Source organism: Aphanomyces invadans (assembly GCF_000520115.1).
Source record: "Aphanomyces invadans strain NJM9701 unplaced genomic scaffold supercont1.1, whole genome shotgun sequence".
In the NCBI taxonomy this organism is placed as follows: Eukaryota; Oomycota; class Saprolegniomycetes; order Saprolegniales; family Verrucalvaceae; genus Aphanomyces; species Aphanomyces invadans.
In genome coordinates this window covers 84185-107595 of record NW_008580146.1, presented here as the reverse complement: position 1 = coordinate 107595, position 23411 = coordinate 84185, and the positions used below count along the sequence as shown (strand labels likewise).

Here is a 23411-nt window from a genome sequence, read left to right as displayed (position 1 = left end):
CCAGGAAATTTTGATATCGTCCACCGGATATCGTATCCGAACTGGGATTCTTTTTCTTTCGTTCATCGCCGAATTTGGATTTCAACGAGCTGGGGGCATGAGCGACGCCGATGACCTCCTGCGCATGTTCCAGAGCATCACGACGAACGACCACGACGACCTTGTCCAGCAATTCTCCAAGATCTTGCAATGCGATGCTGCCACAAGCACGTTTTTCCTCGAAAGCTCCAACTGGAACGTAGAAACTGCAGCGAACATGTACCTAACGACTATTGGCGGCGCAGCCGTCGGAGCCATGGACGTCTACCAGCCTTCGACCCTTCAGCCAGAAGCCAGGTTTCTGACTGATCTGAGTGCCGCTCAAAGCGCACTTCTCTTGCCCCTTCAACCTGTGCAACTGCGCCTATCGTTCCAGAACATTGGGATGGCCCCATGGCCCGAAGGGACGTCGCTAGTACTCTCCCAAGGATTCGATTTCAACACTCCCCCCGAGATCCAAGTACAATCCGTTGAAGTGGGAGGTACCGTCGACATCAACCTGAGCCTGACCATGCCAGCGGAGAGCGGAACACACTATGGCACTTGGCGATTGATGTGGGAATGTGGGTATTTTGGGGACCCAGTCTGGGTGGTGCTGACAGTGGTGGACGACAAAGGCAAAGACCTCGTCGACGACAGCGCTACTACTTGCGCGATGGAGGTCGTCGAAGGGGAACTGTACGATCAGGACGACATGGAGCTGTAAGCGCCGCCTAAGTTATACTGTTCATGGATGGCAATTCACCTGGCATGATTCACGCGTTTGTGTCGGCTTGGCCGCACGTTGCCGCACGTGTAATGGTGAGCATCGGAATACTTGAACGACGCGAGTGCCATTTCTTGTGCACATGCACTGCCTTTGATGTTTTCTGGTCGATGGACTTAGTATCTCCATGGTGTTGCAAGGAATGCAGCTTGCCACCGACATCAACGAGAGATTTGGCACAGCGTCTCCAGCGCAAGCGTACATGTCAGTGGTGGAAGCATCTTTTCATGCTACAAAGCGGCTCGGCGCCACTAGAACGTGAGCGCCACGCATGACGACGTCAACTGGTTTCCCAAGCATCAGGTCACATAGACGTTTGACAGGTGTGAATAGGAGGAATTCCGCGATGCACGACCAGATGTACTAGGACCTGCCGCCGTGTCGATATGATAAACGTGTAACGGGGCTGGGACGACGTGGCAACGCACTTGTTCCAATCTTCATCGAACGAATGGAATCCGCGCCACCTGGCAGTTCAACTCTTGCCGCTCGTTGCGCCATGGCCATGACCGGGGAAGACACGCCGTTCCTGATGAAAGGAGACGAAGGCTTCAACCTCAAGCGTGAAGTGCAGGAGCTCGTGTCGATGGCCTTTCAGGTCAGCCTGGCGAGTCTTGTCCGCATGGGCTTGACAGCGATCGACAGCGCTTTCTTGGGCCACCTCGGCGTCCAGGCGTTGGCAGCGTCGTCGTTGGCGTCCGTGTGGATGGCCGTTCCATTATATGGGGTGTGGTCTGGCATTGCCTGCATTGTCACGGTACGAGCGCGTGCTTTCGCGTGCAATGTCGTGACGCTTGGATGTAGTTGTGCGGTCAAGCCCTCGGTGCCCAGAATTACAAGTTGGCAGGCATTTGGCTCCAGTTTGGCGTCATCATTTGCTTCTTCCTGTCGGTGCTGGCAGCAGTGTACTACTGGAACATTGGGATCTTGCTGCGCATGTCCACGTCGGACGAGCAAGTGATCGAGCTCGGCATTCGGTTTGCACGCATTATGACGTTGACGATCTTTCCGAGTCTCACGTATGCGTGCATGCGTCTGTACTTTCAGTCCATGACGATTGTCCTTCCCACGACTCTCGTGGGCCTTGCGTCCGTTGGTGTCGCCATCGGAGCCAACTACTTCCTCATTTACGGCACGGCGACGTGGCCAGGAATGGGCTTTGATGGATCGCCTTGGGCGACCGTGATTGCGTGCGTCTTTCAGCCCACGGCGCTGTATTTGTACTGCGTAGTTTGGAAGCAGTACCATCTCCAGGCGTGGGGCGGGTGGAAGCTTGAGGAACTGACGTGGGATCGATTCTGCACGTTCTTGTCGCTGGGTGTCCCGATGGCGTTTAACTCGCTCATTACGAACGTCGCGAGTGCTGGCGTCGCAGTGATCGCAGCCAAGTTGGGCCCTGACGTCGTTGCGGCGAATGCAATTGTGACGCAGTTCTGGACGATCTTGTATGCCTTCTTTTGGGGATTTGGCTGTGCGACGCAGACCAAGGTGGCATTCTACCTTGGCGCCGGGAAGCCCACAAGCGCCAAGGCCGTGACCAAGATTGGCGCTGTCTGTACCATCCTGAATGCAGTCGTACTGGCCATCGTGATCCTGACCCTTCGCCATCGCATCTTTGTCGTGTACACCAACGACGACACGTTGCTTCAGTTGTCGGGCCTCGTCGTCCCGATCTTTGTGTGGGCTTACTTCCTCGAGTCTCTCGAGATGTTTATGGCCGCCGTCTTGACCGGCATGGGCGAAGTCCGCGTGATTTTTTGGACGGCGCTGTTTGCAACGTGGTGTGTCCAGCTGCCCGTGTGCTACGTGGGGGCGTTTGTGTTTGACGCTGGGTTTCCAGCGCTGTGGAACGCCGTGTGCACGATGGAGGCGTCGAAGTTGGTGATTTTTGCAGTCGTCCTCTCCCGCGTCGACTGGGATGCCGTGACGGATCGTGCCATCAAGGCAAGCGAGGCCAAGAGCAACATCTCGGATGAAGACGAATTGAGACACCAGAACGAGGAACTGGTCGAGTTGTCGGACATCTTTAACGGTCCGACCATGGTTGGCACTCCGCGAACGCCTCTCGGGGCCATCACCCCGTCGTCTGCTAGCGTACGGAAGCGCACGCTGTCGTTCGGGACCGTCCTGGGCACCGACAAGACCGGGCATGTGTAGTGGCCGACGGGATTGGGCTCTTGAATCGTCGAATGATACATCCTATCGTCATGTTTGTGGACTTTTGCGCTCTGGAACGCATGAATAATTAACAACTTCGGTCGCATCGACGACAATTCGAATTGATAGTTTGTGGGCGAACGCTCTTTATTCGTCCGTGACACAGCCCAGCGACGCAGACGACACGCTTTGAATGTACTTGTACAAGGCACCGCGGGTGGCCTTGAGCGGCGGCGCGCGCCAGTTGCTCGCGCGTTCCTGGAGCTGGGCCTCGGTCAAGTCGACATCGACGCGGTTGTTCACTGCGTCGATCGTGACGACATCTCCCGACTCGAGCAACGCGATGGGGCCCCCGACTTGGGCTTCCGGTGTGATGTGACCAATGATAAATCCTACCATCGCAGCTCAGAAACGAAAGGGAAAAGGGCGCGCTGTACCATGGGAGCCACCAGAGAAGCGGCCATCCGTGATCATCGCAACATCCTTGGCCAACCCCGCGCCAAAGATCGCCGACGTGCACGTCACTAGTCGCCGGTGAGGATGCGTCGTACAAGACTCAGGGACACGTACACATTTCAGGCATGCCGGGGCCGCCCTTGGGGCCTTCATAGCGGATTACAATCACACTTCCCTTGGTAATTTCACCATCTTCTAGCGCCTTCAACATGTCTTCTTCACAATCGTACACGCGCGCAATGCCCTTGAAGTGCAGCCCTTCCATGCCCGTGATCTTGGCGACGGCACCTTCCGGCGCGACGTTTCCGCGCAGAATGCGAATGTGCCCCGTTTCCTTGAGCGGCTTCTCTACCGAGTGGATGATGCGGCCGTTGTCGGACAAGCTCGGGAGGTTTGCCACGTTCTCAGCCAACGACTTGCCCGTCACCGTCAAGCAGTCGCCGTTCAGGACGTCCTTTTCAATCAAGTACTTGATGACAGCAGGGACGCCGCCGACGCTACCGACAGAAATGGTGAGCCATCGTCGCAATCGGGCAGATTCTTTTACTTGTGCAAGTCCTCCATGACGTATTTACCGCTGGGCTTGAGGTCCGCAATGTACGGAGTGCGGTCGGCAATGAGGGCAAAGTCATCCAGCGTCAAGGATACGCCGGCGGCGCGGGCGATCGCGAGAAAGTGCAGTACGGCGTTGGTCGACCCGCCCAGAGCCATCGTCACTGCCTAGAACACGATGGTGATGCTGCATGAGACGAATAGGTGGCATACAATGGCGTTTTTGAACGCTTCGCGGGTGAGAATGTCGCGGGGCTTGATGTCGTTTTCCATAAGGTACCGAATGGCCTTGCCCGCATCATGGCATTCTTGCAATTTTTGCTTGGATTCGGCAGGCGAGCTTGACGAGTACGGCAGACTCAACCCCAACACTTCGATGGCCGTCGCCATGGTATTGGCGGTGTACATGCCACCGCACGCACCAGGGCCAGGACATGCCTTGCGAATGATGTCCTTGCGGTCGTCGTCCGTGATCCTAGTAAGATGATGCATGTCGTGTCGGTGATTCGATTGGGGGATCGCTGTACCGGTTGGCCAAGTACTCGCCGTAGCCTTCAAACGCAGAGAGCGCGTCAATCGTTTGGCCATTGCGGCAACCGGCGCGAATGGTGCCACCGTACACGATCAGCGACGGACGGTTGTGGCGCGCCATGGCGATGAGACAACCAGGCATGTTCTTGTCGCAACCAGGAACGAGGATATTGGCATCGTACCACTGAGCGCCCATCACAGTCTCGATCGAATCGGCGATCAAGTCTCGCGAGGGCAAGCTATACGACATACCAGCCGTGCCTCTAAAGCAGGACGCTTAGTGTTCGGTCAAATAGAAGCGATGGACTTACTGAGCAATGACGTCGCTGACACCAACCGTGTTGAAGCGATACCCAACCATGCCAGCTTGTTGGACACCAGTCTTGATCTCGTTCGCAAGATCCAGGAGATGCATGTTGCAAGGATTGCCTTCCCACCACATGCTAGCAATCCCGACTTGCGGCTTGGTCAGGTCCTCCTCGTTGATACCGGTGGCGTACAACATCGCTTGGGCCGCTCCCCGGGACTTGTGTTCAGTCAAGACGGAGCTAAACTTGTTCAGCTTCACCTTGTCCTCTTTAACAGCCTTTGAGCTCATAGCACGGCGCGCAAACTGCATGGAATGGCGGCGCCATTTCCCATGGACCAGCATACCGGCCAGGCGAGTGGTGTCAAAGTGCACGCCAAGTTGACACTCCGGTTGCCCAGTATCCGGATTCGGATACCAGTGGAAAGGAATAAAGTTGCGGTGGTTGCAGGTCTGTGAAATTTGATATTTCCCGTTTGTGTGGAGAGAGCAAGCAGAAGCTCTCGCCGGCCGCCGCAGGGAAGAGGACAGAGCGCCATGTCGGTGCACTTCAAGTTCAAGTCCGAGAAGGAGTTCGGGACAATTAACTTCCCAGGCACCACCATTCGGGTCATTGACCTGAAGAAGGGCATCATCGAGCAGAAGAAGCTCAACAAAGGCCAAGACATGGAACTCGTGATCACGGACTTTCAAAACAACACTGGTAAAGCATGACCGGGCAAGTGTTTGCGTGGGTTTGACATGAACACGGTGGCCGTAGTGTACGAAGACGACAATCAGCAATTGACGAAGAACACGAGCGTGATAGTGAAGCGCATGCCAGCGAAGAATAATGTGGGGATCCTGGCTCGCATCGCCGCCGAACAAAAAGCCTTGTGCGTACTGCATCCTTCTCCTGTGCCTACTGCATGTTGTCACCCCTCGATGTCTTGCTTGTTTGATCACATCAATAATACTGTTTTTCTTCGAGTCGACCCAGCCCTTCCGACGTCCTTACGCCGCTGCATGGTGGTTATTTGACTGACTTAGAGCTCCCCCCCATACTCTTCTTCCCGTTCCCCCGGTAGCTCCTGCTTTGGTACGACTCCAGTACCTTAACAACAACAGATTGTACTCACGCGATGTTTCCCTAGCCAAGCCTGAACGAATCGGACGGCCAAGCGACGACGGCATCTGGCGGTGCCGAAACAGTGGAAGACGAACTGGAAGCACTGAATGCAATCCAGCAAGAAGCCGAAGAAGCTCGAAGCATGCGCGGTGGCGGAAACAAGACATGGACGGCGACAGGTGGTGCGGGATTCAAAGGGGGGCCGCCTGGGATGTATGCTGGCGGTCGGGGCGGCGGCTATGGAGGCCGTGGTCCTCCTCCCATGGGCGGTCGTGGTGGCGGCCCTTCGCAGCCTCTTCCTGGCGACAACTTGTTGGATACTCCACCGCAAGGCTACGTGTGCTACCGGTGCGGTGTTCCCGGCCATTTCATCCAGAACTGCCCCACGAACGGCAACGCGAACCACGACAAGCACATGGTGAAGCCTCGCACGGGCATCCCAACCAGTCTGATCAAAGCCGTGGAGGGCCCAAACCAAGCGCCAGGGTTTACTGTCGTCAACACTGGGCCCAACGGTGGCCTCGCCATCGTCGTGCCCCAAGTGAAGGCGTTCGAGAAATTGGTCAAGTCATCTGGCGGCGGGTCCGGCATTGACCAGTATCGTCTGGTCCCACCGGACCACTTGGCGTGTCCGATTTGTAAACGGCTCATGCAAGACGCGGTGCTCATTCCGTGCTGTCACGAGGTACCAGGACTAAGGAAAATTGAACAATCGGTCGAGCTGGCCATGGCGCTGCATGCTTTGTCGGTTGAAGAGACGAGGACTCATTGTGGCGTGATAGAGTGCGTGCGACGGATGCATTCGGGACGCTTTGATCAGCCACAATTTGACGTGCCCGTTGTGCCGAAAAGCCATGTCCCCCGAAAATGTACCCACTTCCATGTTGCGCTCGCATCTGACGTGATGTGGTCTGGGCTAGTTGATTCCAAACAAAGGCACACGGTCGTCGGTCGATGAATTCCTAAAGCGGTCGCAGAGCGAAGCGCAAGAGCGAGAGAGGCTGGTGAAAGAAGCCGAGGCCAAGGCGTTGCAGAAACAACTCGAAGCGGAAGACACAACGTCCCAGCGGCGCGTCGAGATTGCCGACGCCGTCTTGGACATTTCGAAGAAACCCAAGGACGACGACGACGACGATTTGGGAGGAGATCTGTTTGCAGAAGAACCTGAAAAGGTCGAATCGCCGACGAAGCAAGAGATGGCTCCCCAGCCCGCAACGCAACCTGCCCCGACGGACACAGCGGAGGCACCTACAGAGCAACCCCCCCCATCGGTGACGGCCACCACGACGGACGTCAAAGCAGAGGAGGCAGGTAGCATTAAGCCAAACCAAGACAAACCACTTGGTTCTGGACCACCGCCTGGTGGCCATCACCATGGTGGCCGTGGCGGGCATCCCCCAGGATGGCGATCACACGGTGGCCCACCTCCAGGATGGTTTGAAGGCCCACCTCGCCCATGGTTTGATGGCCCTCCGCCGCCGTGGGCTGCTGGGGGGCACTTCGGCCACCCCCCGCCTCACATGTTCTACGATGGAGGCTTCTATGGAGGACCGAATCCTCCACCTTGGATGCGGCCTCCACCCGGCTACGGAGGTGGGCGTGACCGATCGGCCGAGCGAAAGGGCGACAGATCAGACAAAACCGACAGAGCAGACAAAGGCGACGACAAGGGATCCCCGCGAAGCAAATCTCGACGAAGTCGCGAGCGACGACGAGGCAGTCGGGACCGCAAGTCGTCGAGACACCGCAGCCGCAGCCGTAGTCGACGCCGCGACCGGTCGACTGAACGCGAGTCGTCGCGAAAGTCCGCGACGCGCGATTCCAAGTCGGACAAACGTGACTTGTCCGATCGCGAGCGCAAGGGCCGGTCGTCGTCCGTCAGAAAAGAGACAGACTCGAAGGAGCGCAGCACCAGTCGCCGGGGCAGCGAACGCAACGACGATGACCGGCACAGTAAAGACCGGAGCGACGACCGGAAGGACCGCGCAGACGACAAGCGATCCGGCGCTGCAAGTGCGTCCACGCCCTCCGAAAAGAGTCGCGATGCATCGCTAGAAATAAAACCATCCAGCCTGAAGGACGAGAAGGCTGCGGCGTCCAAGCCGGTCGAAGCACCGGCCATCGACTTGGACTTCCTCGAAGAAGACCCCACCACTGTTGATAAGCCGGTGACCAAGAACGAGTCGACCAAACGGGAGGTTGGAAAGGAATCGTCGCGACGTAAATCGGAGAACGATGACTGGCGAGACCGCAATGACAAGCGCAGTGATCGGCATGACCGCCATGACTCGGATCGCAAGACGTCGGATCGGAAGGGCGGAGACCACCGTCGAAACTCGGATCGCAAGGTGGAACGAACAGATGAGCGGAAATCCGACCGCAAGGGCGACGACCGTCGGCGTGGGGACAAGAAGGACGACGGTCTTCGCGATGGCGACCGAAAGGAGAAGAAGGCGGACAAGAAGCGCAGCAGCGAGCGGCCGTCGTCACGCGACGACAAACGCAGCAATGACAGCAAGCGCCGTCGGAGTCGGTCCCGCGAGCGCAACAATCGAAGCAGCGAACGAAAGGTGACCAAGAAGGTGGAGGCGGAAGAGCCACCGAAGAAGAAGAAATCTGTGTTTGAACGACTCGGGCCCGCGGTGAAGAAGTAGGCGGATATTCTTGTAATGCATCGAGGTGGTGTGCAATGCGTGTGCCGTCATCTACCTCGATTACCTACCACATTTCGAACACTGACACATGAACGGAGCGACGGCTGCCGAGCTCGCACGATGAGCTAGAGCGGCGCCGTCGCGATGTGTGTCATTGAAGTGGAACACAGCGGCTGGCGCCGTGGAGCCCCCGCACGGCCACGGCGAGTGTGAAAGATTTGGAAAAATGTAACTGCCACCACAGTGCATGTGGCATTGATCGACGAAGGCGGTGGCAGGCATGGAGGGCTACCTCTGGAAGCAAGGGCATGTCATAAAGAACTGGCAGCGGCGATACTTCCGTTTGGACACGACCAGGAGCACACTCGAGTACTTCACGGTTGGCCACAGTGCTCGAGCTCTCCTTATGGCGGCGGGTGTGAGCTAGGACCACCTACTGACAAGGCGCAAAGGCCGCATCAACGTCTCGCTGGCAGATATCAAACGCGGGGAAGAAATCGGGTCGATAGGTGAAGGCGTCGCGTCGGCGGCAGACTCGCGACGGTTCGTGTTCCGACTCATGGAGCACGGGTCCAACGTAGTAGGGTTGGCTGAACGCGGTTGAGGTACTTAATGCGGTCGTAGGCGTATTACATGTGCGCTGAGTTGCCGGAGGGACCTGTCGGTATGTGTAGCTTTGTCGTGTTGGTCTCGTTCTCTTCAGCATCGGACTTGCAGCGAGTCGGGGGTACCAAGAAGCCTGGGTCCGCGCGCTTCGAGTGTGCAGCGCCAAACCCATCGCTGCTCTAGCGTTTGACGCCGACGCGCCGCAGCGTGATGCGGCCAGTGACACCAGGAGCTCGGCTGCACTGAATGAGCTTACCTTCACTGCTTGGGTTTCCAATGGCCGAGCCATTGGCAAGACCGAGGTCGAGTTGACTCATTTTGTCGTGCCACGTCGCCAACACTGATGCGACGTGTCGTGGTGCCAGGCGTACGAAGTGACGTGCAGGGCAAGCATTGTCGTGGAAAATGGGTCCGACAGCGGTGGAACCGTCGACAAATGCACATGCGAATGGGTGGTGTGGAAGTCGCGGTCCGACTGGCATGACATGGACCGGTGGGCCGTTCGATGCATGAAGATAGACGGTTGAGACCGAGTTTTGTAGTCAACTGCGAGCCCTTGTGCCTTTGACGCACGTGGCGTTCCCAAACGATCATGTTGTGCCGAATGCGCTGTCGACGCTCTTCACAACGTCGGCGTCGCGAGACCACAAAATCCACGCCTCTGTGCAAGCGTTTGATGGCTTCCTGCAGAAAGTGCGTACGCTCAGCGACTTTTGCAGTTTATGTGATGATATCAACAGCTCTTGGCGCTCGACACTGTCGCCGACTACACCAGCAACGGGTCAAAATTGGTGCTGGGTTTTCTAGAGTACGATGAGTACGTGGCCAACTTGCCCCTCCCTCTACAGTTTACGCCACCCCCATGCGGCATCAAGTCGAGGTCGACAGTCAAGCCAGTGGCTCTGCCCCCACGCACCACAGCCACAGGGGACGTCCGCCGTGCTGACGACGAGGTGGACGCTGATCATGATGTATGTCGTCAAGCGCCTCTCTCGACAATATTGACTCCTCATGGATGCGCTAGACTTCCCTGGACATAAAAGCTCGTGTAGCCAAGGTCGGTCGAAAGCTGTTGGTTGACGCCATAAGTACATGAGCAAAGTGGCGGCATGATGCCTGCATCCTAGCTGCTTTGACGTGTCAGTCTGTCTCAAAGTCTTCGCTGTCGTAAGATTGTTCGGATCGGCGCGATGTTCGCGCGGATGTAGCAGAGCCCTTGTCTGGAGAGTCTTCCGCTTCAGGGACTTCGTCGCCGCGTTCCCCGTCGCCAGTCGTGCGTGCTGCGTCGGTTGCTTTCAGTGCAGCGTTCACAAGTGTTGTCGCTGGGTTGTTCTATGCACAAACGGTGAGGGTCGAAACAAGTGAACGACGCCTACGTTGCTCTCCCGCCCATCCAGCACCGTCGACCGTAGCTTCGATCCGAATCGAGAGCTCAATGGTTTGGGTTCGTCGGGGTACGCTCCGCCGAGCTCCTGCAGCAGTTCCAGGGCGGCTTTGTGTTCATCTCTCAAGTCCGCCAGTGACGTCCCGGAGGTCATGCGACTTCGGCCGCTGTCCTGCTGGGTACGGGTGAGGGTGATCATGCTGTGACCTTTTCAGAGCCGTCGTCCGCACCTTCTTCCCAGATTTGGCAGCAGATTTATGGCCTCGTTTCCGCTCCTTGTTGTCGTGACCGTCATCGGTCAGTTGGCGTGACGATTTTTTGGCTTGTGGATGCAGCGACGTCTTGCTTTCTCGTGACATGGGATTCAAATTCAGTCGTGGAACCACTGCGCCGACGGCACCACCATCATTGGAGCTGTGCAAACTCGTGGTGGGCATGGACGATCTGGCAATATCACATTAGACGAAATCTCGTTTCGTTGCCATCGTACATGTCCTCTTCGGGCTTGTGGATGGTAGAGGAAGCCGATGGCGCTGAGTCGGACCGATGGATTGCTTGGTTGGCGTCGTCCGACTCAAACAAGTCGAGGACGTCGTCGCGGCGTCGCGGGTCTGCGTACAATGCGAGGTCCGGGTTGCTGCGGGTCGAAGTCATGTGTACGTCTCGTCTGGTGACGGTGGACTTAAGGGCAGGGAGTTTATCTGCGCGACTTTTCACGCTTCGACTGGGAGGCGGCTGGAAGGCTTCGTTTGCTTTATCGGCTTTGAATGGCCGTGAGTGGGAGTGCGGCGGGTTCGCGTCGCCCTTCTTAAGCCCTTGGAACGCCTCGATTTCAGACTCCGGGTGGAAAAAGCTGTCGGTGGCCACGACATTGTGTACGGAAAATGGGCTGTGCAACGACGACTGAGCAGCGCTGGGCGGAGACGATGGCGATTCTTGGTTCGAGTGGAATTTCAAGAGCGACTTGTAGAAACTCTCGTTCGCGGACGCCATTTCGAGCGCCTCCATGTATATCCCCGTGGAATGCTTCTCCGGTTGCTTTTCTGTAGACAAGTCAGTCATTTAGTGGCGAGAACGCGGCATGGCGACAACTCACTCGGGAGCTTTTTCTCCACCGCGGGATTCAAGTGCGTCGACACACTCGGTTTGACTTTGGTCAGCCGCTGTTTCCGCGCCGCCTCGGCCTTTTCCCTACAACCAAGCCCCCATCACTCAGCAAGGCATCATGAGGTTGGAGATCGCGTACATCATCTTCATTGACACGGCCGAGTTGCGTCGAGGGTCGGCCCAGTTGAACGCCGTCGACATGGTGTATTTATAGCGTCGCCGAAAGGCAGCCTCAACCTGTTCAGTGCATTGTTCCGGATAATATCCAGACGCGACGGTTCCGCTCAACGAACCTTGGCAGTTGGCTACGTTCACAGGAGGTAATGGATGGATGGAGAATGAAGATAGAAGGTACTCTGCCTGTCACTCCCACTTGCTGTGCATCAGTCACAGGCGATGCGGGCAGTTCCAATAACGTCGTTGGACGCTTAGAAGGTGAAATGACCGAATTGGTGGAGGTATACCTCGCAACTGCGACTACGCACGCATCGATTCCGCGAAGCCAGCTAGAACGAGGCCATTGGGGCAGTGCGTCGTCTGATGTGGGCGGTGTCGGGGCTTCTCTGAGCTTGTTTGAATCCTATCTCGCCAGACGTGCCCGAACAAGCGTCTTGGTGGTGCAGCGCCGTCGGTATTCGAAATTTGCGCCAGGAAGCTTGCTTTGCGTGGGAGAGATCGCAAGAACGGTTCCTGGCGCGGCTTTTCAAAGGATTTTCGGATCCGGATAAAGACCCTATACAAACGCCAAGTATAAATTCAGGGACATGCCACTCTTGACACACCGAAAGCCCGAGATGGATCTTTGGAGGAGATCGCGATGGCCACGTCTGTGAACAGGTTGATCGGACCGGCCCAGAAACCAATTACCTCTGCGATCCCAAAGGTTCCTCGATGGAGAGCCAATTCCCGATCAGGCCGTCGTACTTCCGCGGGCCGCCGCTGAACGACGAGAATCAGCGACAGCATGTCGCGACTGCACGCGGCATGGCGCAGTCCCTTGTCAACTTGGCGTTCAACGAACAGTGGCGGTTTGTTCCGCCCGAGAAAGACGGCGTGCAGTACAGAAAGGATACATCCAACATGGAGTGCTCCTACCGCCTCATCCGCAGCTCTGTGATTCTCAAATGCACGCCGACGGAAATGGCTACGATTATGAACCACCAGAGTACGGAGGCCATGCGCAGCTTCATGCGCAAGATCATGGGCAAGACATTCATCGACGGCATGGTCCTGTACGCGATCACACCGTCGATGGACAACAATGCGACCGTCGACACCACCATCACGGACGAATTCGTCACTATCAAATGGGGGGTATTGGACGCTGGACTGGGTGTGCGGCGCGACATGTGCGTCATCGACCTCGTGGGCGACACGGTTGTACCAAATACTCCAGAAAAGGAACCTCTCCACATGTGGTGCATGACGTCCACCGACGGAAACAACGTCGGGTGCATGTCTCTGAAGGACTCGCACGGCATTGCGCGCACCGAGATCTCGAAGCTCGGATTCTTCTGGCACAAGTTGTCTCGGGATGAGCTGGAAGTCGTCGTGTGCGGGAGCTTCAAGTCGAAGAACGTCAAGCCGGTGGCGATGGGAATCGTGACGGCGCTCCAGCGACTAGGCGACATTCTCGAGGACCTCCGCCTGAGCTACCAGAACTACGCGGACCGGTCGACCTGGGTCAAGGACTGCGACCGCTCGGGCTGTATACTGTGCATGCGAACATTCCACACGCTTCGACGAAAGCACCACTGCCGCATGTGCGGCGACTTGATCTGCTCCGACTGCAGCGTCGTCAAGATCGTCAACCTGGCTGTGATCGGGTCGTCCAAGCTCAGGCTGTGCAAAGTGTGCTGCATCCGCGCAAAGTCAACTCCTGTCGTACCCACATCCATGCCGGTCTCGATCGGCCATGCCTTTTCGCTGGAGAAGGAGGGGCTGTCCGCCATGGACTCGGCCCGGTCGAGGGGCTTTACCAACCAAATGTCGTTCGATTCAGGATCGCCCGTGAGCCCGAGCCAACTCAGCAGCTCCGAGTACGACAATGACGACATGCGGATCGACCACTTCTCCACCAAAGGCATGTGCGGCGAGATCATGCGGCTGTCCATCACGCGCCTCACTTCCGTTCCCCTGCATGAAGACCCGCCCAAGCAACAGCAGGTGCGAGAGTCCACGGTGCTGCTCACCCCTGCAACGCCACCGCCCGTGCACAAGCGCCACATCGAGCACATCTCGTTGAAGCATGCGTCCACTGGCAGCTTTAGCACAGCAACCCGCGAGAATTCGTTCGAGTTGCTGTGTGATTTGGCGTGCGAAGCTCTCAACTGCCCGATCGCGGTCGTCTGTCTCCTGGACGGCCCCAACGAAAAGGTCAAGAGCTTGGTCGGCCTCGACAACAGCGCGCTCCAGATTGAAATTGCCACGTTTGTGGACAAGGTCATGGGGCTGTCCCCGATCGTGGTCCTCGATGCCGCCGCGGACAACCTGTCCCTCGCCATCTTCGACCGTGTGCCCGTGCTTCGGTTCTTTGCGGGGTGTCCGATCTTTGGGCGAACGGGAAAGTACATTGGGTACATTTGCGTAGCAGACACCCGCAAGCGCACGCAACTCGGGTCGAGCTGCGCGTTTACGATGGAGCGGCTTGCGTCGCTCGCAGCGACCACGATGGAAGCGCACAACACATCGGCTGAAGTTGTATGTCCGGCGCCGTCCGCTTTGGGAGACTCGACCGAACTCAGGATGCGCGATCTCCTCCTCAAGTCGTACATGACGCAGCAGCAGATTGCGACGCAGAACATCATGCGCTAAGTGCCAACTTCTCAATCAATGTGCCGTCTGTTCGGGTGTATGTCTTGTTATGGGGTCGTGGCGAGGTTGGGTCAAGGTAGGGCTACCGTCTACTGCGAGTTGAAGAGCTGGTGGCATCGATTGCAAGAGAGGCGAAGTGCAGTAGCACTTGTGGACCTGCTGCAGCTGCGCAGCACTAGAGCGCGCCTCAGCACATTCGAAATTCTCACCGCTGTGGTGGCCCATGAACAAGTTGTTTTGCATGGGCGCAAGACACTCTGGTTGATCTCGTTAGACGGGTTTGCCAACGACGCCCATCGCTCAGTTCCACGCGGCTGACGGCTTGACTGCCTCGGCATGGGAGGTTTGGTCGGTCTTGGCGCTCTAGGCATTTATGCTCCCGATGACGGTGCATGGGGCCATGACGGTCTGCCGTACCATGGGAGGAAGTGCGCTACCTGCGAACGAAGTCACACACAGTTGAAAGAACTTGGCTTGCATTTGGCGAAACTCGGCCAGCTCCTTTTGCAGCATCGTCGGGCGCGCAAGTTCATATTCCTTCATTTTGGCCACCATGATCTCGGTGGCTTGAGTAAGCTTGGTTTGGGCCACTTTGAGCTATGGCGGATGTACAGAGCAGGCGGTCACGGTGGCGAGAGTACCTTTTCATCTCGTCGAAGGACGTCGGCGGCCTCTCGACTCTCACGCGCCTTGCGCAGCTTGCGCACGGCCGAATCGTAGTCCAGCTTGAGGTTTTCACGGTGTTCGAGTTCTTTCTGCCGTAAACGTCGTGGGGTAACCGAGCAAGGTTTGTGCGCACCTTGAACTGATGGAGTTCATCCAACTTGCACTGGACATCCACGATGACGTTGGCGGATAGCATCGAGCCCTAGGCTCGATCGATGTTCAGCATGGTGTTGACAAACGACCAAGGTACCGCGAGCTCTCTCGCCGTCGCGTCGATGAGTGCCATGGACTTGGTAAAGTCGTCCCCGCCACTCGTGGTCTTGACGCCGTATGCCTGGCTATGGATGGCGTCTCTCGTCGCGAGGTCCGTTCGGATCATGGTCATGTCGTCGCCTAGTAACGTGCATGCGTATCCTAATGCTGCTCGCGCCATTCAGAACACACGACTGAGGGAAAACAACTGTGCCACGTACAGACTAAGTTGGTGACAAAGCTCTTCATGTGGACAAACACGTGCTCGACGTTCGATGTGAGCTCAAGCTGGCGGTCACGGAGCACCTGATACTCGCTATCGTCCGAGCAATCGGCCTTGCCCATCTTGGTCAGCGCCTGCTGAATGAGCCGTCGCTTTGTCGACCGGAACTTGTCGAGGATGCCATGTGGTTCGTGGGTGTGGATGTGGGCGGCCGTGGGGGACGTGGGCTGGTGCATGCTACTCGCTGGCTCGTTGTCGTGTGTGTTCTTGGCGGTGCTGTGGATGGCACGTTGATTGAGATGTGGTTGACGTTGTGTCCGTCCATCCAACGGCGGGAGAATTCACTTGGCGTTGAACCTCATCGACCGAATTGTCGTAACTGCCGTTTCCATTCGAAACGGCCCCACGCGGCCGCGATAGTCCGAGGCCGTGGCTCGTCGGTATAGGAGGGCATCGACAAGGCTGACCTTGCACGTGTCCCTTTCATCTAGCGGAGACGGTGGAGGTGGAGCCGTCGCAAGTTGCGACACCCCGTGATGGAAGCTACTGCCTCCACTGACGATGTCGTTGGTGCCTGCATCAACAAGTCGTGCCGACGATGGCCGTTTGGCCCATCACGATGGCATCCAAGTACTGTGTGGATCATGGATACGGTACTAGGGCGGCGGGTGGAGCTCGAAAACACACGTGAATTGGCTTGATTCCGTGGGGAGGTGACGATGTGGGGACTACTCGTGTCCATCGCCGTCCTGGACGGCGTCATGTCTGGCGAAGTGCGAAACGAACACGGTATCGGGTGCAAGTGCATGCGAACCACGACGGGACGAGAAGCGCTGCATCCGATGAGCGGAGATTCCAGCGGCGACAACCTCGTACCCAGCACGAATCGGCTGCCGTTGTCGCTGGACTGGTGCAAGGACGGCTATTGCGTTCCATCCTGGAATCAGCACATTCCGTCCTACTGCGGGTCATGCTACGTGCACGGGGCTTTGGCGAGTGTCCAGGACCGCATCAAGATCATGAACGCGAAGCGGGGATTCACCGGCCCTGACGTCATGCTGGGGCGCCAGAGCTTTCTCAACTGCGCTTATGGCCATGGGCTTGGGGAAGGATGTGCCGGGGGCGAGCCCGGCGATGTCTTTGAGTTCATGAAACGATACGGCCTCCCCGACGAGACTTGCCTGCCGTACAACGCGACGGATTTCACCAAGTACACGTGGACGGCCAACGGGACGTGTCCTCCGGAAGGGTTCTGCATGAAGTAAGGCGCGGCACTTGATGAAACCTCTCATCGCATCCATCGTAGCTGCATGTACACGACCGAGAGCCCGGCAACGCCAGTCTGCTTTGCCGTGACCAAGGTCGTGCGGTACAAAGTGACCGAGTACGGCTTTATTCGCGGAGAAGACGCGATGATGGCAGAGCTGTTGAACGGACCCATTACGTGCGGCATCGCTGCCGCCATCGACTTTATGGAGAACTACACAGCGGGCATTTACATCGATCGGTCGAATGCAGTCGACTTGGACCACGACGTTGAGATTGTCGGGTGGGGCGTCGCCGACGACGGCACCAAGTTTTGGCACGTGCGCAACTCGTGGGGCTCGTACGCCAGCCGATGGTCTTCCCGTCGGTGTACGTCTGACGCAGTTGTAGGTATTGGGGCGAAAATGGCTTCTTCCGCATCGTTCGAGGGGTCAACAACCTGGGCATCGAAAGCGACTGCGTCTATGCTGTGCCAGACGTGACGATGGAAGACATGGTGTGGAGTGAAACTGCGGTGTACGGGGGGTCGCTCTACGGCCTCCGACCGCTGCATGGCGGCAATGACGTGAGGGACTCGACCACCGACGTCACTGTGAAGCTCTCGTCGTCAACGTCGCTCCCGGCAATGTCGTCCCGACCGCTTCAAGTGCAGTCAAGTTGGACAGCGCTTGCGATGGCTGGCATGGTTGCAGCTGCCGTTGGCTTTTTTGCTGGACGTGTGAGTCGACGCCGTTCGTATCAACGCATTTATTGACGATTAGCTTCCCCGATCGTCTGCATGGCAGCGCGGAGCAGCCTTGACTTGAAAATCCATCGTGAACGTGTGTGCCCGGTGGACCAAACGTTCACTCGGATATGATGCCGACCATGGCCACCGAGCTCACGCCCGCATCGACTAGAGATCAAAGCAAGCGTTGGTGCAGCACACTATGCGGAAACGTACCATAGATGGTTTGCCCTGTAATGCCGCTGGACAAATCGCCGCACAGAAACGCGGTGGTGTTCGCAACTTCTTGCGGCGTGACGTTGCGGCGTAGAGGAGACGTCTCTGAAACGACCTGCCTCATTTTGGACATCCCTGGGATGCCACGGGCAGACAGCGTGTTGATGGGGCCAGCGCTGACTGCATTCACGCGGATTTGGGACTCCCCCAATTCCACTGCAAGGGCGCGGCAGGCCGCTTCGAGAGCTGCCTTGGCAGGTCCCATGCAATTGTAGTTTGGAACTGCTTTCTCCGCACCGAGGTAGGAAAGCGCCACAACACTTCCACCGCTCTGAATTTTAACGTGCTGGAGTAGAGAGATCAGCGAGATGGTGCTGACATGCACGCAATGGAGGAAATCGGCGGTTGGTGTTGCAAGGAAGGGTTGGGTAAGCGCTGCAGGTGATGCATACGCCACCGAATGCACGAGGCAGTCCAGTCGAACTGCTTTCGTGATCTCGCGCAGGGCCAACAAGTCTTCACATCTCGTCACGTCGCATGGAACGTGGAAGAGTGGCGCAGCAGGCAACAACGCCAAGCTAGGTTTCGCACGTTCGTACGAGGCCGGAGCTGAAACGAGGCCAACATTGCAACCATTCGACTGCAGCGCCGACGCAATTGCAAAAGCCAGCGAGTTCTTGTTTGCCAGGCCAACGACCAGCGCCGTTTTGCCCGTCAGCCCCAGCCCACCTCCAATGCCGCCCATGACACGTTGTGGTAGTAAGTACAGCACATACTACTAATGGAATCTACAAGCTGATTGTCTAGTAGTACTAATCAGGAGCTACTAGCCCTTACACTGTTGCAACAATGGCAGCTCACGCGGCGGCAGTCGCGCCGCCAATTCCGGCGCAACCGCACAATGACATCTTGTTCTACGGGACCCTTGATAAGCGACGTAAGTGTGACGCTCTTCTTGATACGACTGCAATAACGACATGCTTAGGCGACGGGGCCGTGCGAGGAGGATGGGTATCGGACGCGTCCCTCGACAGTATTGCATCTTATGCGGGTGTAGGCAACGCGGCTGTTCCTGCTGACGCCCAAGTGGCTCGTGTACTTCCGCCATACGACCAAGCAGGACCTTTTGGGGGAAGAGCGCGAGCGAGTACCGTTGTTCACGATTACCAAGGTATGGACCTTGGTGGGGACGTCTGTGACACATTCGCCATTAGATTCGAGTCGCCCCTGAAGGGGAGATTGCGCCGGCTGCCATCGATGTCCCGAACGAGTATTCTTACATCGAAATCACGCTGGATACGCCTGGCAAGACCCTCCTCATGCGCACGTCAAAATCCGAAGCGATGTCGAGTCAACACTGGGTGACAGTCATCGAGAAGCAGCGGCAGCTTCTCTTGAACCCGAACGCCATCAAAGCTTCCAAGCCAGCACCAGCAAAAGCATCGTTGCAACTGCCTTCGTCGAGCCATCCTGAAGAGAAACCCGATCAGCGTCGAGTGGCAATGGTGGTTTTGGTCGACGACTACACCGAACGCGACGAGTTTGTTGTGGCCAAGTCGGTCGAGTTTGGCAGTCAGATCAACTTGGGGCTTGTCAAGCAAGGGGGCGCGTGCATCATCGTGTTGGACGACGGTGCGATTGCCCGAATCGGCACGCAAGCGCTGATGGGCAGTTGGGATGCCAACGAAACTTGCTGGGTCGAGTGTTTGGGCTCATCGACGTGGACCGAAGTCGAAGTGTCAGTGGTATGCCAGGTCGTCAAGCAAAATCCCATGCCCATGACGTCACTGTCGTCGGTGCCAACGAACAGCAGCAAGAGCAAGGAATGGATCCGCATGGCCGAAGAAGGTGGCGAACGTCGCAGTCAAACAGGACAGGTCGTGACAGTACATGGTTTCTCAATAGGCGCGAGTTTCGGTTATCTCTTGATGGCGATGCTGGTGCACTTTATGTTGGGGGTGCAAGGGTTCCATTGGTCGCATAAAGCTTGTTTGACGGCCGGCGCGGCGCTGGCCATTTCCACAATCATGAACAGCACCAACGCCAAATCCTCGAGGTGCGGTGATGCAGCGTTGGCAGTTTTGTTCACTTGTTTCCTATAGAGTCGGGAGACCCATCCGTCGGATGAACTCTTCCCTGATCCCGAAAGTGCACTTGGCCATGACTGTCCATCGATGCCGCCGCCATCAAGGTCCAGAAAAGTGATGCGACGGCGAGGTTTGGAATCGATCGCCCATGTCCAGAATACTATCAAGAGAAACGTCAACGCTCTTTCATTGTTGCCAACGTCGTTGTTGCATGCACACAATAGCCATCCGTCTATCCGATTCAACACGAATCGCAAACAAAAAGTGCCGGCCACCAGATGTACGGCGGTGAATTTGGCGGCGGGGTGCCGCAGACCGTGTGCATGCCCGGGGTGAATATCCAAACGCTAAAATGCCGAGCAACAAATTGTTCATGACGCGCTAAGCGAGGCGCACCATGATTCGATTTTGACGATATCACGCCACACGGTCACTCTTCCAAACACGAAATACGTCCGATGGGCACCCAATCGAATCCGACGAAGTTCAAAACTCCATGTATTCGTGCATAATGCGACTTGTCGTCGGCGACATCGTGAGCTCTCGAAACAAAGTTTCGAGGACGACCGATTTCGACGGGCCGGTCGCATCGGGGACGTGGGCCCGGAATTTCGTCGTTACAAAAGCGATTCCGAGCATGAGCTCCATGAGAACGTCGTTGTCAAGGCCGAGCAAGACGTCGCGGGGAATGACCGAGCAGCCAGGGAACGCTATCCTCCACATCTCCGTGAACCGATTCTCGTCTACGATCGAGGTGGGATTGATCCTTGCGATAGTGCCGGCGGGAGCGTTGCTCGACGTATTCACGAGCACGTGTGCCTTGTCGATGGGGCTTTGCACATTCGAGTGCTGGAGGTGCTCGAGGTGTTTGGAGCGCTCGCGTTCGCGCAACGACTCTTGCAATGCCAGCGCCCGTCCCTCTGAAAACGAGCGCGACCTTTGAGCGGGCTGTCGATTGTTTGAAGGCAACGACCGTGACGAATACGAGTGTTCGGGGTGAAGCATACGCTGACGGGATAAAGCATTCCCACTCGCGAGGGGCCGGCCGCGATACGAATTGGACCGATGTTGAGTCAAGGGGATCGATCCCGATTCACCGATACAGGCAAACAGAACAGCGTCGTCTGGGAGGTCCAGTACCCGCCCTGGCATCAAATTCCACGCCGAGTCCAGACCAATTCCGTCGCCCGTCACGTCAAGAAGTTCGTACTCCCGGACTTGAAATCGCTTGCGGAGGATGTTCATCAGCACCTGCGCTTCAGTGCCTGGAATGTACGACACCATCAGCGACTGGTGTTGGAGGCTCGGGCTTTTGACAGTTAGAGTGCGCCGCGTTCGGTCAGCGTACTTGTCGGAAAAAAAGTTGAAGTTGAGGCGAAATGGGAGCGGCAAGTGGATGGACCATAAATGCACGACGCATCGGTCGCACACGCGGCCGACGTCGGCTCGGTCCAGAACTTGCAAACCGTCGCTCAGTATCAATCGACTGCTCGAGCACTTGCTGCACACTGTGCGCTTGCACAGGCCGCACCGATGGCGCCAGTCAAAAAACGAAAACAGTTTGTTGCACGTCTGGCAGATTTCCGGTTTGAGAGCCGTCATATCCATCGGTGCGGGCTTGGGAACCGGTCGGTCGGGCAGGGAATTGCCAAGCAACAAATCGAGTTCATGGGTTGACAAGCTATTGGCGAGGTACAGCTTGCGCTCCTCGACCATCAACGCTTGGAGGAAACCTTGGTTGGGAAAGCACACGCCGCGGTTCGAAATGCAGTAGTTTACACTGGTCACCAACGACCACCGCTGCGCACGCATGACGTAATAGATGGCCAACGTGCACGACCGCGAGATGCCTTGGGTGCAGTGGATTAGGACGCGACTGTGCTGCACCTACGTGCATCGGACAGACGTTAGTGCGACAAACGCAACCTTCTTGGTCGAACTACCTGCTTCGCTGCTTCAATGAATCGAAACGTCGGTTCGAAGTGGGCGGCAATGTTGGCGTGAATATCGTCCTTGATCTTGACCTCGTGGTAGGCCACACCGGCTTCGTCAAATACATTGTTTGTGTCCAAACTCGCGTTAACGATGTGCGTGATGCCCAAGTTGCGGATGACACTGGGCGACTGCGCGTGCCACATATTGCCGAGAAAGAGAAAACTGTCCAGGATCTCGTTCGGATAGTTTACGTTGTGCGTCCCGCTTTGCGTCCGCGCCAACAAATGTCCGTTCTCGTCATCGTTGGTGAGACTGTTGAACAGAAATCGTGACGTGTAAAACGGGTATCGGAACTGAAACGTCGTGAAGCCGTCGTCCATGTATCGGACGCTCGTGACGAGACCCTCGGCCACGAGCAGGCCTCCCAGGACGTACAGCCATGGCTTGGACTTGGTCGAGATCTCTTTCAGTGTGACCTTGACGGCATATCCATAAATGACGACCTGCACAGCCCATGACACACACCAACGATACCAAGGACGCACCTCTCGTAGCTTGCGCTTTTTCGCAGAGAACAGATGTGTCTGCTCTGGCAGCAGTGATTTTTGTACCCCGTCCAGCGTTTCCATGGAAGGGTTTGTCGGCGCAGGCGTCGAAATGGCTGTGGGGATGCAGTCGTCGTCGAAGTCGACTCGACTGCGCGCATCCAGCAACAGCATACCGGTGCCAGACTGCAAGCGGTTGAACAACCATCGACACGTGACACTGGATTCGGGCACCGTACGTTTACTTGAGCTGTTGGAGGTCGAGAATTCGTCCTGTCTCGCGGCGGTTGAAGTCGCTGCCTCGACCGATTGTGTCTTGTTCTTGGCTGCCAACTGGCGTACTTCCATGTCGTGGATGTTGGAGATTGCAGCAGTCAACTGAGCTTGGCCTTCGCTAGTCAAGAGACCGCCGCGCACCAAGTGCTTGAGTCTGGCGCGGTATTCCTCTTCCGCATACGGTTCGTCAAAGCAGCTCGTCCCATACAGGAGTCGCTCCTTTTGCAAGAGAATGTCCAAGATGGCGTCACGCGGCATCATTTGCGGACGTCCCAGGAGTACGCGGTGGTATGCTTCGACCAGCGGCACTCGCTCTGCCTTCATGATAAAGTACACCACCAGCGTGCAACATCTTGACCGACCGTACGTACTATGCACGAGCACCCGCTTGTGAGCCTTGAGCGCGTCCTCTATGTAAGCTGCAGCCTCATCGAACGCGTTGAATGTGCCTTCTTCGGGGTTTTCCTTGGGAACGTTCATGTCGAAATAGTCGACGTGAGCGAAACATCTCGTTTGGATCGTGCTCGAGCAATTGACAACGCAATCAATCGCCATATCGATCACAACCTTGTCGGTTTGAGCATGCATGTTGTTACCGAGGAAGATTTTTCCGCCTGACGTCTCAACGAGACTCACTAGTGGGGGTTCGTGCAGCGGGCTGACGTCCAGAATCAAAGCAGACTCGACAAATTGGATGCAAAGGGCTGGAAGGGTCTCACCGCGCGTCGCCAGAATCT

At 56.9% G+C, this 23411-nt stretch overlaps 12 protein-coding genes across 16 annotated transcripts; 7 read left to right on the top strand and 5 right to left on the bottom strand.

Annotated features, from left to right (window-relative positions):
* The first annotated feature begins 9 nt into the window (after positions 1-9).
* Positions 10-894, top strand: H310_00018 (hypothetical protein). Its single transcript, XM_008862598.1, has one exon. It carries the CDS (start codon positions 98-100, stop codon positions 743-745), a length of 648 nt encoding a protein of 215 aa, XP_008860820.1. The 5' UTR covers positions 10-97; the 3' UTR covers positions 746-894.
* A 286-nt stretch (positions 895-1180) lies between these two features.
* H310_00017 (hypothetical protein) lies at positions 1181-3093 on the top strand. The gene is made up of 2 exons (XM_008862597.1): positions 1181-1562; positions 1610-3093. Exons 1-2 carry the CDS (start codon positions 1257-1259, stop codon positions 2960-2962), a joined length of 1659 nt encoding a protein of 552 aa, XP_008860819.1. The 5' UTR covers positions 1181-1256; the 3' UTR covers positions 2963-3093.
* Positions 3060-5099, bottom strand: H310_00016 (dihydroxy-acid dehydratase; the record flags this gene model as incomplete). The annotated part of the gene is made up of 7 exons (XM_008862596.1): positions 3060-3354; positions 3400-3486; positions 3533-3915; positions 3966-4138; positions 4184-4445; positions 4498-4764; positions 4813-5099. The coding sequence occupies 7 exons, from the start codon at positions 5097-5099 to the stop codon at positions 3110-3112; spliced, it is 1704 nt and encodes a 567-aa protein (XP_008860818.1). The 3' UTR covers positions 3060-3109.
* A 183-nt stretch (positions 5100-5282) lies between these two features.
* On the top strand, positions 5283-8636 carry H310_00015. Of its 2 annotated transcripts, XM_008862594.1 has the most exons (6): positions 5283-5511; positions 5569-5683; positions 5838-5886; positions 5942-6601; positions 6699-6785; positions 6837-8606. In XM_008862594.1, the coding sequence occupies exons 1-6, from the start codon at positions 5346-5348 to the stop codon at positions 8568-8570; spliced, it is 2811 nt and encodes a 936-aa protein (XP_008860816.1). In that variant the 5' UTR covers positions 5283-5345; the 3' UTR covers positions 8571-8606. The 2 variants fall into 2 exon arrangements, with proteins under 2 accessions (XP_008860816.1, XP_008860817.1); XM_008862595.1 differs by having other exon boundaries at positions 5569-5886; positions 6837-8636.
* A 183-nt stretch (positions 8637-8819) lies between these two features.
* On the top strand, positions 8820-10272 carry H310_00014 (hypothetical protein; the record flags this gene model as incomplete). Its single annotated transcript, XM_008862593.1, has 7 exons — positions 8820-8949; positions 8998-9234; positions 9288-9478; positions 9542-9669; positions 9719-9869; positions 9917-10147; positions 10201-10272. The coding sequence occupies exons 2-7, from the start codon at positions 9204-9206 to the stop codon at positions 10270-10272; spliced, it is 804 nt and encodes a 267-aa protein (XP_008860815.1). The 5' UTR covers positions 8820-8949; positions 8998-9203.
* Positions 10141-12339, bottom strand: H310_00013 (hypothetical protein). Its single transcript, XM_008862592.1, has 6 exons — positions 11807-12339; positions 11657-11751; positions 11051-11603; positions 10791-11004; positions 10553-10732; positions 10141-10508 (listed from the first exon to the last, which is right to left on the bottom strand). Exons 1-6 carry the CDS (start codon positions 11866-11868, stop codon positions 10317-10319), a joined length of 1296 nt encoding a protein of 431 aa, XP_008860814.1. The 5' UTR covers positions 11869-12339; the 3' UTR covers positions 10141-10316.
* Positions 12340-12456: 117 nt separating this feature from the next.
* Positions 12457-14517, top strand: H310_00012 (hypothetical protein). The gene has a single exon (XM_008862591.1). It carries the CDS (start codon positions 12559-12561, stop codon positions 14479-14481), a length of 1923 nt encoding a protein of 640 aa, XP_008860813.1. The 5' UTR covers positions 12457-12558; the 3' UTR covers positions 14482-14517.
* Positions 14518-14699: 182 nt separating this feature from the next.
* Positions 14700-15983, bottom strand: H310_00011. Of its 2 annotated transcripts, none has more exons than XM_008862589.1 (6): positions 15621-15983; positions 15398-15567; positions 15281-15349; positions 15123-15236; positions 14899-15078; positions 14700-14844 (listed from the first exon to the last, which is right to left on the bottom strand). In XM_008862589.1, exons 1-6 carry the CDS (start codon positions 15856-15858, stop codon positions 14782-14784), a joined length of 834 nt encoding a protein of 277 aa, XP_008860811.1. In that variant the 5' UTR covers positions 15859-15983; the 3' UTR covers positions 14700-14781. The 2 variants fall into 2 exon arrangements, with proteins under 2 accessions (XP_008860811.1, XP_008860812.1); XM_008862590.1 differs by having other exon boundaries at positions 15398-15540.
* Positions 15984-16003: 20 nt separating this feature from the next.
* Positions 16004-18659, top strand: H310_00009 (hypothetical protein). 3 transcript variants are annotated; one of them, XM_008862586.1, is made up of 4 exons: positions 16004-16883; positions 16929-17228; positions 17279-18590; positions 18642-18659. In XM_008862586.1, the coding sequence occupies exons 1-3, from the start codon at positions 16342-16344 to the stop codon at positions 17640-17642; spliced, it is 1206 nt and encodes a 401-aa protein (XP_008860808.1). In that variant the 5' UTR covers positions 16004-16341; the 3' UTR covers positions 17643-18590; positions 18642-18659. The 3 variants fall into 3 exon arrangements, with proteins under 3 accessions (XP_008860808.1, XP_008860809.1, XP_008860807.1); XM_008862587.1 differs by lacking the exon at positions 18642-18659 and having other exon boundaries at positions 17279-18132; positions 18187-18627; XM_008862585.1 differs by lacking the exon at positions 18642-18659 and having other exon boundaries at positions 17279-18627.
* Positions 17039-18585, bottom strand: H310_00010 (hypothetical protein). The gene is made up of 2 exons (XM_008862588.1): positions 17832-18585; positions 17039-17783 (listed from the first exon to the last, which is right to left on the bottom strand). Exons 1-2 carry the CDS (start codon positions 18574-18576, stop codon positions 17734-17736), a joined length of 795 nt encoding a protein of 264 aa, XP_008860810.1. The 5' UTR covers positions 18577-18585; the 3' UTR covers positions 17039-17733.
* On the top strand, positions 18560-20151 carry H310_00008 (hypothetical protein). The gene is made up of 7 exons (XM_008862584.1): positions 18560-18590; positions 18662-18768; positions 18817-18842; positions 18889-19002; positions 19046-19679; positions 19737-19887; positions 19934-20151. The coding sequence occupies exons 2-7, from the start codon at positions 18681-18683 to the stop codon at positions 20034-20036; spliced, it is 1116 nt and encodes a 371-aa protein (XP_008860806.1). The 5' UTR covers positions 18560-18590; positions 18662-18680; the 3' UTR covers positions 20037-20151.
* A 253-nt stretch (positions 20152-20404) lies between these two features.
* H310_00007 (hypothetical protein) lies at positions 20405-23154 on the bottom strand (the record flags this gene model as incomplete). Its single annotated transcript, XM_008862583.1, has 3 exons — positions 20405-21805; positions 21862-22356; positions 22399-23154. The coding sequence occupies 3 exons, from the start codon at positions 23152-23154 to the stop codon at positions 20405-20407; spliced, it is 2652 nt and encodes an 883-aa protein (XP_008860805.1).
* Between the last annotated feature and the right edge of the window lie 257 nt (positions 23155-23411).